General features: G+C 48.2%; 1 protein-coding gene across 1 annotated transcript in view; it reads right to left on the bottom strand.

Annotated features, from left to right (window-relative positions):
* The window catches only part of grk1a (G protein-coupled receptor kinase 1 a), a 104,326-nt gene that overhangs the window by 7,815 nt on the left and 81,874 nt on the right, over window positions 1–14,637 (bottom strand). The window contains exon 6 of the mRNA XM_078232287.1: window positions 2,957–3,158. Within this exon, the coding sequence (XP_078088413.1) occupies window positions 2,957–3,158 (202 nt within the window). The remainder of the gene's footprint in view (window positions 1–2,956; window positions 3,159–14,637) is intronic.

The raw sequence follows: 14,637 nt of genomic DNA, 5'->3' as shown, positions 1-14,637 counted from the left end.
ACAATTTTGTCTTTTAAAAAGCATGGGTAAGATGGGTATAGAGGGATATGGGCCAAATGCAGGCAATTGGGATTAGCTTAGGGGTTTAAAAAAAAGGGCAGCATGGACAAGTTAGACCAAAGGGCCTGTTTCCTTGCTGCTAACCTATATGACTCTATCTTTTGCATAGATGCGCTAGGCTCCACCATCATTGAGGATGGGTATATCTGTGGAGCCTCCTCCTCCAGTGAGTTGGTTAATTGTCCACCACCATTCACGACTGGATGCGGCAGGACTCCAGAGCTTAGATCTGATCCGTTGGTTGTGAGATCACTTAGCTCTATCTATCACATGCTGTTTTTGCCGTTTGGCATGCAAGTAGTCCTGTTTGGTAGCTTCACCAGGTTGACACCTCATTTTTAGGTATGCCTGGTGCTGCTCCCGGCATACCCTCCTGCATTCTCCATTGAGCCAGGGTTGATCCCTTGGCTTGATGGTAGTGGTTGAGTGGGGGATATGTCGGGCCATGAGGTTGCAGATTGTGCTGGAGTACAGTTCCGCTGCTGTTGATGGCCCATAGTGCCTAATGCTTGCCCAATCTTGAGTTGCTAGATTGGTTCGAAGTTTGTCCCATTTAGCATGGTAATAGTGCCACACAACACGATGGATGTTATTCTCAATGTGAAGGTGGGACTTCGTCTCCACAAGGACAGTGCGGTGGTCACTCTTACCGATACTGTCATGGACTTTAACTGGACACTGTCATGCTCAATACTGTCATGCATTTAACCGAATCTGTGGAAGCTTGCTGTGTAACATTTGGCTGCTGGGGTAATATCCTAATGGGATAGTGGTGCTTATGCAATGGGAAACTTTGTCAGGCACCAATGAGCGCCTCACTCTCAGAGGCCCAGCTCCCCATTAGCATGGGACAGACCAGGAAATACAGGGATTGTACTGCAGCCTGAGCCAGGAGAGAGTTAGGATCAGGCTGTACACTGGACCCCAGTGAAGTAAAGGACTATTGATGCAAAGACTGCCTCCTGGGTCAAGTGCATGGTGGTTATATTTACTGGACTAGTAAACTAGAGCCTGTGGATTTTTAAAATTCACTTATGGGATGTGGGTGTCGCTGGCTAGACCAACATTTATTGTCTATACCTAGTTGCCCTTGAGAAGATGGTGGTGAGCTGCCTTCTTGAACTGCTGCAGTCATGTGGTGTCGGTACACCCACAGTGCTGTTAGGGAGTTCCAGGATTTTGACCCAGCAACATATGTGAAATATGGTGATATATTTCCAAGTCAGGATGGTGAGTGGCTTGGAGGGGAATCTCCAGCTGGTGGTGTCCCCAAGTGTCTGCTGCCCTTGTCCTCCTAGATGGTTGAGGTTGTGGGTTTGGAAGCTGCTGACTCAGGAGCCTTGGTGAGTTCCTGCAGTGCAACTTGTAGATGGTACACATGACTGTCACTGTGTGTCGGTGGTGGAGGGAGTGTATGTTTGTGGATGGGGTGCCAATCAAGCGGGCTGCTTTGCCCTGAATGATTAATAATCCAGAGATGGAAGTACTTTTCATAGAATTCCTACAGTGCAGAAGGAAGCCATTCGGCCCATCGTGTCTGCACCGACCACAATCCCACCCAGGCCTTATCCTTGTAACCACATAATCCCTCTGACACTAAGGGGCAATCCTACCCAGACATGTTCCCCGTAACCCCAAGTATTTACCCCGCTAATCCCACTAACCAACATATCTTGGACACTAAGGGGCAATTTAACATGGCCAATCCACCTAACCTGCACATCTTTGGAGTGTGGGAGGAAACTGGAGCACCTGTAGGAAACCCACGCAGACACGGGGAGAATGTACAAACTCCACACAGTCACGCAAGGCTGGAATCGAACCTGGGTCTGCTGTGAGGCAGCAATGCTAACCACTGCGCCACCGTGCCGTCCTTTTCCCACCTTGGCAGTTCGTGAATTTGAATTGAGTTAGTTAAATAAACCTGAATTCAAAAGCTGTCATCATGAAGCATTGACTGTCATAAAAACATCTCTGCTCCACCAATACATCTTTCCCGTTTATCTCTGTTTCCGCTAGCTGAGGGGTTAACTACCAAGGAGCACAGATTTAAGGTGACTAGTCAAAGGATTCGAAAGGATATTCGGAAAAAGCTTTTTCACTCAGAGGGTGGTGGGTGTCCGGAACTCATGGCCTAAGTTGGAGATTGAGGCAAAGATGCTCAACTCATTTAACCAATATCTGGATTTGCATCTGAAGTGTTGGAACCTGCAAGTCTGAAAGTAGGATTAGAACAGACAGCGAGCTGCTTTTCGTTTGGCACAGACACAATGATCTTTTTCTGTATCGTAACTTTTCTATTGTTCTAATGTTCTTCAAGAAGGGAAATGTGCTGTCCTGACTCAGTGTGGCCTATACATGGTTGGAAACCCACAGCAATGTGGCTGACTCTTAACTGCCCTCTGAAACGTCCAAACAAGCCTCTGAGTGATAATAAAACCAGAAGGAGCACTCGGCACTGACCAAGGTGTCAGATTCAGACGTGACAAAGGCATACACAATCCATTCGACCCTGAAAAGTGCTCCTCATTAATTGGTGCCAGAACTGAGAAAGCCTGACTTAGTCAAGCTCACACTAATGTACCTTGGATATCTTGTCTCATATACTCACGTGCGCACCCATTCCTGACATCTTTGTTCTACCTTCATTTTTAACCACCTCCTGGGTCCTTAATAAGAAAAACACAAATTTTGCCCTTGGCACGTCCTGCCTCAGTTAAGACAAATATGGGCTGGTGTCAATGCGGGAATGTAAAATAGTCTGACATTCGCAGGATAGTTTGTGGACATTATTTAGGAATATTATTAGAGGCACATCGATACAGGCTCTCAGAAATGTAATCCAATACCTCACAAAATAGAAGGATTAAAGAAGTTGATTTTTTAAATACTTTACCAGCTTCAAGTTTTCTCCAGTTAATGTTCTTAAAGAAGGGGTGGTTCTTTAATTCATCACAAGATTCGTTCTTAAATCCAAGGCGTTTTTCAGGGTCTTTCTCCAGCAAAGTCTCGCAAAACAACTTGCTGGGCTCACTGAATTTTTCACAGTAAGCCACCGGGTCTTCCAAAATCCGACGCTTCACCTCCTTGTTCTCAACCTAGTGACAGGACAGAAAACCCAGACATTGTGCAACATAGTCAATGAATCCCACTCCTGCTTTCTCTTCCCATGGCTCTGTAATCTTTTACCTTACGAGCATTTATTCAATTCTTTAGAAGCCTATTATTGAATCTTTGAGGCAGTAGATTTGAGATCACAGCAACACTGGTAAGGCCACACTTGGAGTACTGCCTACAATTCTGGCCACCTTGCTATAGAAGGATGTTAAGGGGTGCAAAAAAGCTTTACAAGAATGTTACCGGGTCTGGAAGGTTTGAATTATAAAGAGAGGCTGGAAAGGTTGGGACTTTTTTCCCTGGAGCGTAGGAGGATGAGGGGTGACCTTATAGAGGTTCATAAAATCATGAGGGACATAGATAAGGTGAATAGCCAAGGTCTTTTCCCCACGGTAGGGGAGTCCAAAACTAGAGGGCATAGGTTTAAGGCGAGAAGGGAAAGATTTAAAAGGGACCTGAGGGGCAATTTTTTCACACAGTAGGTGGTGTGCATATGGAATGAGCTGCCAGAGTGGATGGCAGAACATTTAATTGTAAATGTTGTACAATTACAACCTTTAAAATACATTTGGACAGGTACATGGGTGGGAAAGGTTTAGAGGGATATGGGCCAAACACAGGCAAATGGGACTGGTTCAGTTTAGGGAACCTGTTTGGCATGGACAAGTTGGGCCGAAGGGCTTGTTTCTGTGCTGCATATCTCTATGACTCTAACTTGTGTGGTAACGATAAACGTTTCTTCTGGTTTTATTGTCAGTCACCTTACAGCTGTACTCCTTGTTTATTGACCCATCTGACACCAGAAACAGTTCTGCCTTATTACCCCATCAATTTGGGTTGGATAGCATGGTGGCACAATGGTCAGCATTGCTGCCTCATAGCACCAGGGACCAAGGATCAAATCTGGCTTTTGGTCACTGTGTGGAGTTTGCACGTTCTCCCTGTGTCTGCATGGGTTTCCTTCCACACTCCAAAGATGTGTGGGTAAGTGGATTGGCCATGCTAAACTGCCTCTTAGTGTCAGGGGGGTGAGTAGGGTAAATACATGGGGTTACAGGGATAGGGCCTGGGTGGGATTGTTGGTGCAGGCTCGATGGGCTGAATGGCCTCCTTCTGCATTGTAGGAATTCTTTTCTTTCTAAAAGCATTCAAGGTATTGAACACTTCTCTGCTTAAAACTCTCTGCTCCAAGACCAAACGCAGCATCGCAGAATCACAGGATCGTTTTGGTGCAGAAGGAGATGATTCAGTGCATCGTGTCTGCACCAGTTCTCTGAATGAGCATTTCACCAAGTACCTCTCCCCCACAACCCCCCCCCCCCCCCCCTCCCCATAACCCTGCACATTCTTCCTTCTCAGATAATGATCTAATTCCCTTTCAAACAATTATTTGAACCTGCCTCCACCATGCTGTCAGGTTGAGCATTCCAGACTTGCTGTGTGGAACACTTTCTTCTCATGTCACTATAATGATGCACTTTCACAGACTTCACTAAAAACACAAAAGGTATTTATTAATAAGCAGCCACATGGCTGCCCTTAGTCCCCGACATGTCTCCTGCCTAAGAGGGGACTCTGCCCCTTGGGTGAATACCTATTCTGAGTCCCAATTTGTCCCCCAAGTCTGGTGACCCTTACTCTGCTGTGTTGCCCTTAAAGGGGCAATCACCACAAATAACCACAGTCACGTTTGCTTCTTTTACTAATTACTTCAAATCTGTACCCTCTTGATCTTTTTATAGGTGGGAACAGTTTCTCCCTGTCCGCTCTATCCAGCCTTTTAATGATTTTGAACACCTCTATCAAATCTTCTCTCAGCCTTCTTTTCTCTAAAGAAAACAGTTCTAACTTCTCCAATCTAGCTTCATAAATAGCAGTTCCTCATTTCTAGAATCATTCTTGTGTATTTTGTCTGCACTCCCTCCAATGCATTCACATCCTTCCTAAAGTGTGGCGCCCAGATCGGGACTCAGTACTCCAGCTAAGACTGAATCAATGTCCTATACAAATCCAACATGACCTCCTTGATCTTCTCTTCTACCTCCTCAATATTAAAGCCCAGGATACTGGATGCTTTGTTAACTGCTTTCTCAACTTGTGTATATATGAATAAGTCATTGAAGGACAAATCTCATTCCACAACTGAAGTCCCTCACTCCTGGTACCATTCTAGTAAATCTCTCTTGCACCTCCCCAAGGTTTTGACACCCCTGCTACAATGTTGTGCCAAAAACTGAACACAATACTCCAGCTGAGGTCTTCTGAATAAGACCATAAGACCATAAGACATAGGAGCGGAAGTAAGGCCATTCGGTCCATCGAGTCCACTCCACCATTCAATCATGGTTGATTTCAACTCCATTTACCCGCTCTCTCCCCATAGCCCTTAATTCCTCGAGAAATCAAGAATTTATCAATTTCTGTCTTGAAGACGCTCAACGTCTCGGCCTCCACAGCCCTCTGTGGCAATGAATTCCACAGACCCACCACTCTCTGGCTGAAGAAATTTCTCCTCATCTCTGTTCTAAAGTGACTCCCTTTTATTCTAAGGCTGTGCCCCCGCGTCCTAGTCTCCCCTGTTAATGGAAACAACTTCCCTATGTCCATCCTATCTAAGCCGTTCATTATCTTGTAAGTTTCTATCAGATCTCCCCTCAACCTCCTAAACTCCAATGAATATAATCCCACGATCCTCAGACGTTCATCGTATGTCAGGCCTACCATTCCTGGGATCATCCATGTGAATCTCCGCTGGACCCGCTCCAGTGCCAGTATGTCCTTCCTGAGGTGTGGGGCCCAAAATTGCTCACAGTACTCCAAATGGGGCCTAACCAGTGCTTTATAAAGCCTCAGAAATACATCCCTGCTTTTGTATTCCAAGCCTCTTGAGATAAATGACAACATTACATTTGCTTTCTTAATTACGGACTCAACCTGCAAGTTTACCTTTAGAGAATCCTGGACTAGGACTCCCAAGTCCCTTTGCACTTTAGCATTATGAATTTTGTCACCGTTTAGAAAATAGTCCATGCCTCTATTCTTTTTTCCAAAGTGTACGACCTCGCACTTGCCCACGTTGAATTTCATCAGCCACTTCTTGGACCACTCTCCTAAACTGTCTAAATCTTTCTGCAGCCTCCCCACCTCCTCAATACTACCTGCCCCTCCACCTATCTTTGTATCATCGGCAAACTTGGCCAGAATGCTCCCAGTCCCGTCATCTAGATCGTTAATATATAAAGAGAACAGCTGTGGCCCCAACACTGAACCCTGCGGGACACCACTTGTCACCGGTTGCCATTCTGAGAAAGAACCTTTTATCCCAACTCTCTGCCTTCTGTCTGACAGCCAATCGTCAATCCATGTTAGTACCTTGCCTCGAATACCATGGGCCCTTATTTTACTCAGCAGTCTCCCGGGAGGCACCTTGTCAAAGGCCTTTTGGAAGTCAAGATAGATAACATCCATTGGCTCTCCTTGGTCTAACCTATTTGTTATCTCTTCAAAGAACTCTAACAGGTTTGTCAGGCACGACCTCCCCTTACTAAATCCATGCTGACTTGTCTTAATCCGACCCTGCACTTCCAAGAATTTAGAAATCTCATCCTTAACGATGGATTCTAGAATTTTGCCAACAACTGAGGTTAGACTAATTGGCCTATAATTTTCCATCTTTTTTCTTGTTCCCTTCTTGAACAGTGGGGTTACAACAACGATTTTCCAATCCTCTGGGACTGTCCCTGACTCCAGTGACTTTTGAAAGATCATAACTAACGCCTCCACTATTTCTTCAGCTATCTCCTTTAGAACTCTAGGATGTAGCCCATCTGGGCCCGGAGATTTATCAATTTTCATGGCATAACATCCTTATCTTAGTACTCCTCTCTGAAGCAAGCTAAGGATCCCATGCGGCACGGTAGCACAGTGGTTAGCACTGCTGCTTCACAGCTCCAGGGTCCTGGGTTCGATTCCCGGCTCGGGTTACTGTCTGTGTGAAGTTTGCACATTCTCCTCGTGTCTGCGTGGGTTTCCTCCGGATGCTCCGGTTTCCTCCCACAGTCCAAAGATGTGCGGGTTAGGTTGATTGGCCAGGTTAAAAAAAATTGCCCCTTAGAGTCCTGGGATGCGTAGGTTAGAGGGATTAGCGGGTAAAATATGTGGGGGTAGGGCCTGGGTGGGATTGTGGTCGGTGCAGACTCGATGGGCCGAATGGCCTCCTTCTGCACTGTAGGGATTCTATGATTCCAATATGCATTTTAATAGTCTTCTCCCGAACTGATCTCCCAGAAGTAAAAAAACAGTAAAACGCGGAAATAAGGATATTGGTTCAAACTTTTTTCCCCCATTCTGGGAATAAATCTTTTCCAGCCAGGCACCTCTCAGTTCCTGGAGAATTTTAAAGTTGTGCTTTTCAGTTAATGTTGCATCTCTTCATTCATCCCTAACAAAATTTACTGCTTCAAACTTCTCTGTGTTGTTTTATCTGTCTGCCCATTTTACCAGACTGTTCATGCCCATTTGTTAAAGTCCACCTCACTGTGTACAACAGCCATTAAGGTATATCAACATTGGGGGTTTCTGTGTAATGGGGTTTTCTGGTCTATCGGTTTCCATGTACACAGCAGCCTGGCTTACAGCTAATGGAACTTCTTTATTAATTCATGGGATGTAGGCATTGCTGGCTGGGCCAAGATTTATTGCCCATCACTAATTGCCCTTGAACTGAGTGGCTTGCTAGGCCATTTCAGAGGGCAGTTAAGAGACAACCACATTGCTGTGGGTCTGGAGTCACATGTAGGCTAGACCGGGTAAGGATGGCAGGTTTCCTTCCCGAAAGGACATTAGTGAACCAGATGGGTTTTTCTGACAATTGACAATGGTGTCATGGTCATCAGTAGACTTCTAATTCCAAATTTTTATTGAATTCAAATCCACCATCTGCCGTGGTGGACCTGGGTCCCCAGGGTATTACCATGGGTCACCAGTCCCATGACAATACCACTATGCCATCGCCTTCCCATCATCTCAAGGTCATGGTCACGAGCCCCATATTGGGTGATGATTTCTTTCCCTTCATGGGCTATCTAAAAGAAGGGAACGCAGTTTCAAAATAAGGGGTCTCCTGTTGTGTTTTATCTGGCTTGCCATACTTTGCAAGCCAGTGCATTATGGGACCGCGGGATCCATGTTTTTTGTTAGTTCGATGACTGAAACAATAAAGGACAGTTGCAATGTTAATCGTCTCCTGTGCATACATGTGTACTGATTGGGGAGGCGATGGCCTCGTGGTGTTATTGCTAGACTATTAATCCAGAAACTCAGCTAATGTTGTGGGGACTTGGGTTCGAATCCCACCACGGCAGATGGTGAAATTTGAATTCAATAAAAAAAAATCTGGAATTAAGAATCTACTAATGACCATGAAACCATTGTCAATTGTTGGAAAAACCCATCTGGTTCACTAATGTCCTTTAGGGAAGGAAATCTGCCGTCCTTACCTGGTCTGGCCTACATGTGACTCCTGAGCCACAGCAATGTGGTTGACTCTCAGCTGCCCTCAGCAACTAGAGATGGGCAATAAATGCTGGCCAGCCAGTGATGCCCATGTCCCATGAATGAGTAAAAAAAATATATCTTGAAAGGTACCAGTAATAAAATGCAACAAACTGGCTCTGAGGATGGGATGGACCTCCGAAAAGTGAGGAAACTTTATCTTTCAACTGTGAAGCACATGCTGGCTTTAAACTGCATGGCTGAAAAAAGGCTGGCAGAGTTCAGTCCAGAGGTCTGCAGAGTTCCAAAATAAAAGAAAACAGCAGAGTGTAACGACCAGTTTTTAAAAAAGCAATTGCAGCTGTTTGGAAGATTTGGAAAAAGGAAGCAGCTTTTAGGCTTTAAATAAAGTAAGGGTGGCATGGTGGCACAGTGGTTAACATTGCTGCCTCACAGCGCCAGGGACCCAGGTTTGATTCCTGGCTTGAGTCACTGTCTGTGGAGTTTGCACGTACTCCCCGTGTCTGCGTGTGTTTCCTCCCACAGTCTAAAGATGTGCGAGTTAGGAGAATTGACCATGCTAAATTGCTCCTTAGTGTCAGGGGGAATAGAAATCATAGAAACCCTACAGTGCAGAAGGAGGCCATTCGGCCCATCGAGTCTGCACCGACCACAATCCCAGCCAGGCCCTACCCCCACATATTTACCCACTAATCCCTCTAACCTACGCATCTCAGGACTCTAAGGGGCAATTTTTAACCTGGCCAATCAACCTAACCCGCACATCTTTGGACTGTGGGAGGAAACCGGAGCACCCCGGAGGAAACCCACGCAGACACGAGGAGAATGTGCAAACTCCACACAGACAGTGACCCGAGCCGGGAATCGAACCCGGGACCCTGAAGCTGTGAAGCAGCAGTGCTAACCACTGTGCTACCGTGCCGCCCGCACTGTGCTACCGTGCCGCTCGGGTAAAAATGCATGGGGTTATGGGGATAGGGCCTGGGTGGGATTGTGGTGCAGATTCAATGGGCTGAATGGTCTCCTTCCACACTGGAGGGATTCTATGATTCTATGAAATACAGCAATCAAAAAAATGATAATAACAGAAAGAGTTAGTAAAAAGAAATTACTGGTGAAAAGAAAAACAGCCATGATTAGACAATGAGGTCACCGGGTCTCTCAAAGCCGGACATTCAAATAAAACAGTGGTGTAGTTTTAAGTTAAAACAAAAGAAAGATCCAATTTGAAGTCTCCCGCATTGTTCCCAAAGTTTAAAACAAAGTCCAAACATGGCAAGCAGAGTGAAATGCTGAAATCTTTGCTTTAAAAGCACTGTAAAGTCATAGAGTCATAGAGGTTTACAGCATGGAAACAGGACCTTCGGCCCAACTTGTCCATGCTGCCCTTTTTTTTAAACACAGTAAGAAGTTTAACAACACCAGGTTAAAGTCCAACAGGTTTATTTGGTAGCAAAAGCCACACAAGCTTTCGAAGCTCTAAGCCCCTTCTTTTTTTTAAACCCCTAAGCTAATCCCAATCTTCCGCATTTGGCCCATATCCCTCTTTACCCATCTTACCCATGCTTTTTAAAAGACAAAATTGTACCTGCCTCTACTACTACCTCTGGCAGCTTGTTCCAGACACTCACCACCCTCTGGGTGAAAAAATTGCCCCTCTGGACACTTTTGTATCTCTCCCCTCTCACCTTGTTCACCACTGGGGTTGTTATTGTGTTACTGTTGGGCTAGGGTGTTGTTGTTATGGGGGTTGTACTATGTTGTTGGGATAGGGTGTTTACCTGTCCTAAGTGTTATCATGGCACACTCCAGTGGGGTCCCGCCTCCGGTGGCAGGGTATAAGACCCCCTGCTCCGGCAGGACCCCTTCAGTCTGAACGGGTGAATTTGTGTTAGTAGTTTCATTGTTAATGTATTAAAGCCTTCAGTTCTAAAGCCTTGTTTCCGGGTGCTCATTGAGGTGCATCAATTTAATACATTAACTGAGAATATGGAACAGATCCTAAAACCGGATCGTCTGACACTGGACCCACGTGCGGTCGGTGCAGCTAACACGTTCGAACATTGGTGGAAGTGCTTCGAGGACTACCTGGCAGCCTCGGTAGCTATCACTACAGACAGTGATAGACTCCAGGTCCTCCACGCAAGGGTAAGCGACACGATTTACCTAGCCATTCGTGCAGCTTCCACTTACCAGGGTGCCGTCGAGCTCCTAAAGAATAGGTACATTACGCCACCCAACGAGATTCACGCTCGTTATCTCCTCGCTACACGACGTCGGCAGTCGGGCGAGACCATAGAAGACTACGCCAATGAACTCCTGCAGCTTGCCAGGGGTTGTGACTGTAAGGATGTCTCCGCCGAGCAGTACATGCAAGACCTCGCCCGAGACGCGTTCGTAGCAGGGGTAGGGTCCTCGTACATCAGACTTAAATTATTAGAAAAGGGGAAACTCAACTTGACCCAGGCAATGGGGATGGCCGTGAGGTTGGAGGCGGCGTCGAAGAGCTTGGCGCTGTACCCCGAGGACCACGTGCAGTCAACGTGGTTGGAGCAAGCTCTACTCCCTCCTCGCCCCGCGAACCCGCGCTCCCAGATCGATTCGACGACGGCGGCAGCTCCAGGTGGCCAGCGATGCTATTTTTGCGGTGGGGCCAAGCATCCACGGCAACAGTGTCCGGCAAGAACGGCAATCTGCAGACAGTGCGGTAAAAAAGGCCACTACGGCAAAGTCTGCAGGTCCAAACCTAAAAACGGCAGTGCAGCTTGTAACCCTCCAGAACGGAGACCATCTCTTTCGGCGCTGCAGTACCCACGAGGTCCGACCACGTGCGATCTCAGGACGGCGCCATCGTGGCAGACAGAGGAGGAGGAAGACCACCAGGAGTCGCTGCGCTTGGAGCCCTCGGCCACATGCGATTCATGGGGGCGGCCATCATGGTCCACGACGACTAGGAGCGACCAACAGGGGTCCTCAGCATCCACATCGGCAGCATGCAGTGACGCCCAGGGGCCAACGGTGGCGTCGATCTCTCTGGATCAGACCAGGCATTACAGACTGGAACATTCCATGATGGAGGTAAAGGTTAGTGGCAGAACTGTGAATTGTCTGTTTGACAGTGGGAGCACCGAAAGTTTCATACACCCTGAAACTGCTAAAAGGTGTGGACTCCGGGTTCTCCCTGCCAAACAGACAATTTCCATGGCATCACAGTCCCGGTCTGTACCGATCCAAGGACGATGTATGGTAACTCTTGAGGTACAGGGCACAGTTTACGAGCAATACAGGCTCCTTGTGCTACCTCACCTTTGCGCGCCAATTCTCCTCGGACTAAACTTTATGGCCCACATGAGGAGTGTGATCCTACAGTACGGTGGGCCACTCCCTTCACTGGCAGTAGGGAACCAGCCGCAGCCTCCAAATTGCCCAAAGCGCCCCGCGTGCAATCTATCCACCCTGAAGATCACGACACCATCCCTTTTTAAAAATCTGGTACCTGGCTGCAAGCCCATCGCTACTAAAAGTAGGCGTTACAGCGCTGAGGACCGGATCTTTATTAGATCTGAGGTTCAGCGGCTCCTCAAGGAAGGGATCATACAGGCCAGTGCTAGTCCGTGGAGAGCGCAGGTCGTGGTAGTCAAAAGCGGGAACAAACCTCGGATGGTCATCGACTATAGTCAGACCATTAATAGATACACGCAGCTGGATGCGTATCCTCTCCCGCGCATTTCTGATATGGTCAATCAGATTGCGCAGTACCGAGTGTTTTCTACCATAGACCTTAAGTCCGCCTACCATCAACTCCCCATCCGCCCAGAGGACCGACAATATACGGCTTTTGAGGCGGATGGTCATCTATACCAATTCCTCAGGGTTCCATTTGGTGTCACCAATGGGGTCTCGGTCTTCCAGCGTGCTATGGACCGAATGGTGGACCAGAACGGGTTGCGGGCTACCTTCCCGTACCTGGATAACGTCACCATCTGCGGCCATGACCAGCAGGACCACGACACGAATCTCCAACACTTTCTACGCACTGCATCTCGCCTGAATCTGACCTATAACAGGGAGAAGTGCGTATTCCGTACGCATAGGTTAGCCATCCTCGGATACGTGGTGGAAAACGGGGTCATTGGCCCTGATCCAGACCGTATGCGCCCACTCACTGAACTTCCCTTGCCCGCTAGCACGAAAGCACTGAGGAGATGCCTCGGGTTCTTTTCGTATTATGCACAGTGGGTCCCCAACTACGCGGACAAAGCTCGTCCGCTCATTAAGTCCACGACCTTCCCACTTACGCCGGAGGCCCAATTGGCCTTCAAGGTTTTGAAAAGCGACATCTCGAAAGCCACGATGCACGCGGTGGATGAATCCATCCCTTTCCAGGTGGAGAGTGATGCATCGGACTTCGCCCTAGCCGCCACACTAAACCAGGCAGGCAGGCCCGTCGCGTTTTTTTCCCGCACCCTTCAAGGCCCAGAGATTCGGCACTCAGCGGTGGAAAAGGAGGCTCAGGCCATTGTGGAGGCAGTCAGACACTGGCGCCATTACCTGGCAGGTAAGCGGTTCACCCTGATCACGGATCAACGATCCGTGGCGTTTATGTTCAGTAACACGCAGAGGGGCAAGATCAAGAACGATAAGATCTTGCGGTGGAGAATTGAGCTCTCCACCTATAATTACGATATTATGTATCGTCCAGGGAAGCTCAATGAGCCCTCGGATGCCCTCTCGCGCGGAACATGCGCCATCATGCAGGAGGACCGCTTGAAGGCTCTCCACAATGATCTGTGTCATCCTGGAGTCACCAGACTCTACCACTTCATAAAAGCCCGCAACCTGCCCTACTCGGTGGAGGAGGTCAGGTCAGTTACTAGAAGTTGTCGGATTTGCGCAGAATGCAAACCACACTTTTATCGACCAGACCGGGCACATTTGGTCAAGGCCACTCGCCCTTTTGAGAGGCTGAGTGTAGATTTTAAGGGCCCCCTTCCCTCAACGGATCGGAATGTCTATTTTCTTAACATAATAGACGAATTTTCCCGGTTTCCGTTTGTTTTCCCCTGTGCGGACACGTTGACTGCCACCGTCATCAAGGCATTCAGTGAGCTTTTTACCCTGTTCGGGTACCCCTGCTATATTCATAGCGACAGGGGCTCGTCGTTCATGAGCAACGACTTGAGGCAATTCCTGCTCTCATTCGGGATTGCCTCTAGTAGAACCACGAGCTACAACCCTAGGGGTAACGGACAGGTGGAAAGGGAGAATGCTACAGTCTGGAAGGCTGTCCTACTGGCACTGAAATCCAAGGGCCTTCCAGTCTCCCGGTGGCAGGAGGTCCTTCCAACTGCGCTCCATTCTATCCGCTCCCTCCTGTGTACGGCAACCAATGCTACTCCCCACGAGAGGATGTTCTCATTCCCTCGGAAGTCGTCCTCGGGGACCTCATTGCCAGCCTGGTTGACGTACCCAGGACCCGTCCTTCTGCGGCGCCATGTGAGGGCTCGCAAGTCCGACCCCTTGGTCGAACCGGTCCAACTCCTCCACGCCAACCCTCAGTATGCCTATGTGGCATATCCTGACGGGCGAGAGGACACTGTCTCCATTAGAGACCTGGCGCCCGCAGGGGACGTAGCAACTCCTGTCGCTCCTATTCCCCCAGTCACAGATCCACTACTCCTCATTACTTCCCCAGACGTGGCGCGGTCAGCACCGGGACCAGTGCATAACACTTTTACTCCCAGGTACAGCTTGCCTGAGACTCGGAGATCGGCGCCACCATCATCACCACCACCACCACCACCAAACGTTCCAGGATCCCCTACACCATCGCCTCATCAGGGCCGGCCGGCCCGGGAGTCTTTGAGGGGACAGCCAGATGTTGTTTTGAGAGAGCCACCGCAAGCACCTGCTCCGGTTTCGCAACCGGTGTTGAGAAGATCGCAG

Source organism: Mustelus asterias, chromosome 17 (genome assembly GCF_964213995.1).
Source record: "Mustelus asterias chromosome 17, sMusAst1.hap1.1, whole genome shotgun sequence".
NCBI lineage: Eukaryota > Metazoa > Chordata > Chondrichthyes > Carcharhiniformes > Triakidae > Mustelus > Mustelus asterias.
This window is presented reverse-complemented; position numbering and strand designations above follow the sequence as displayed.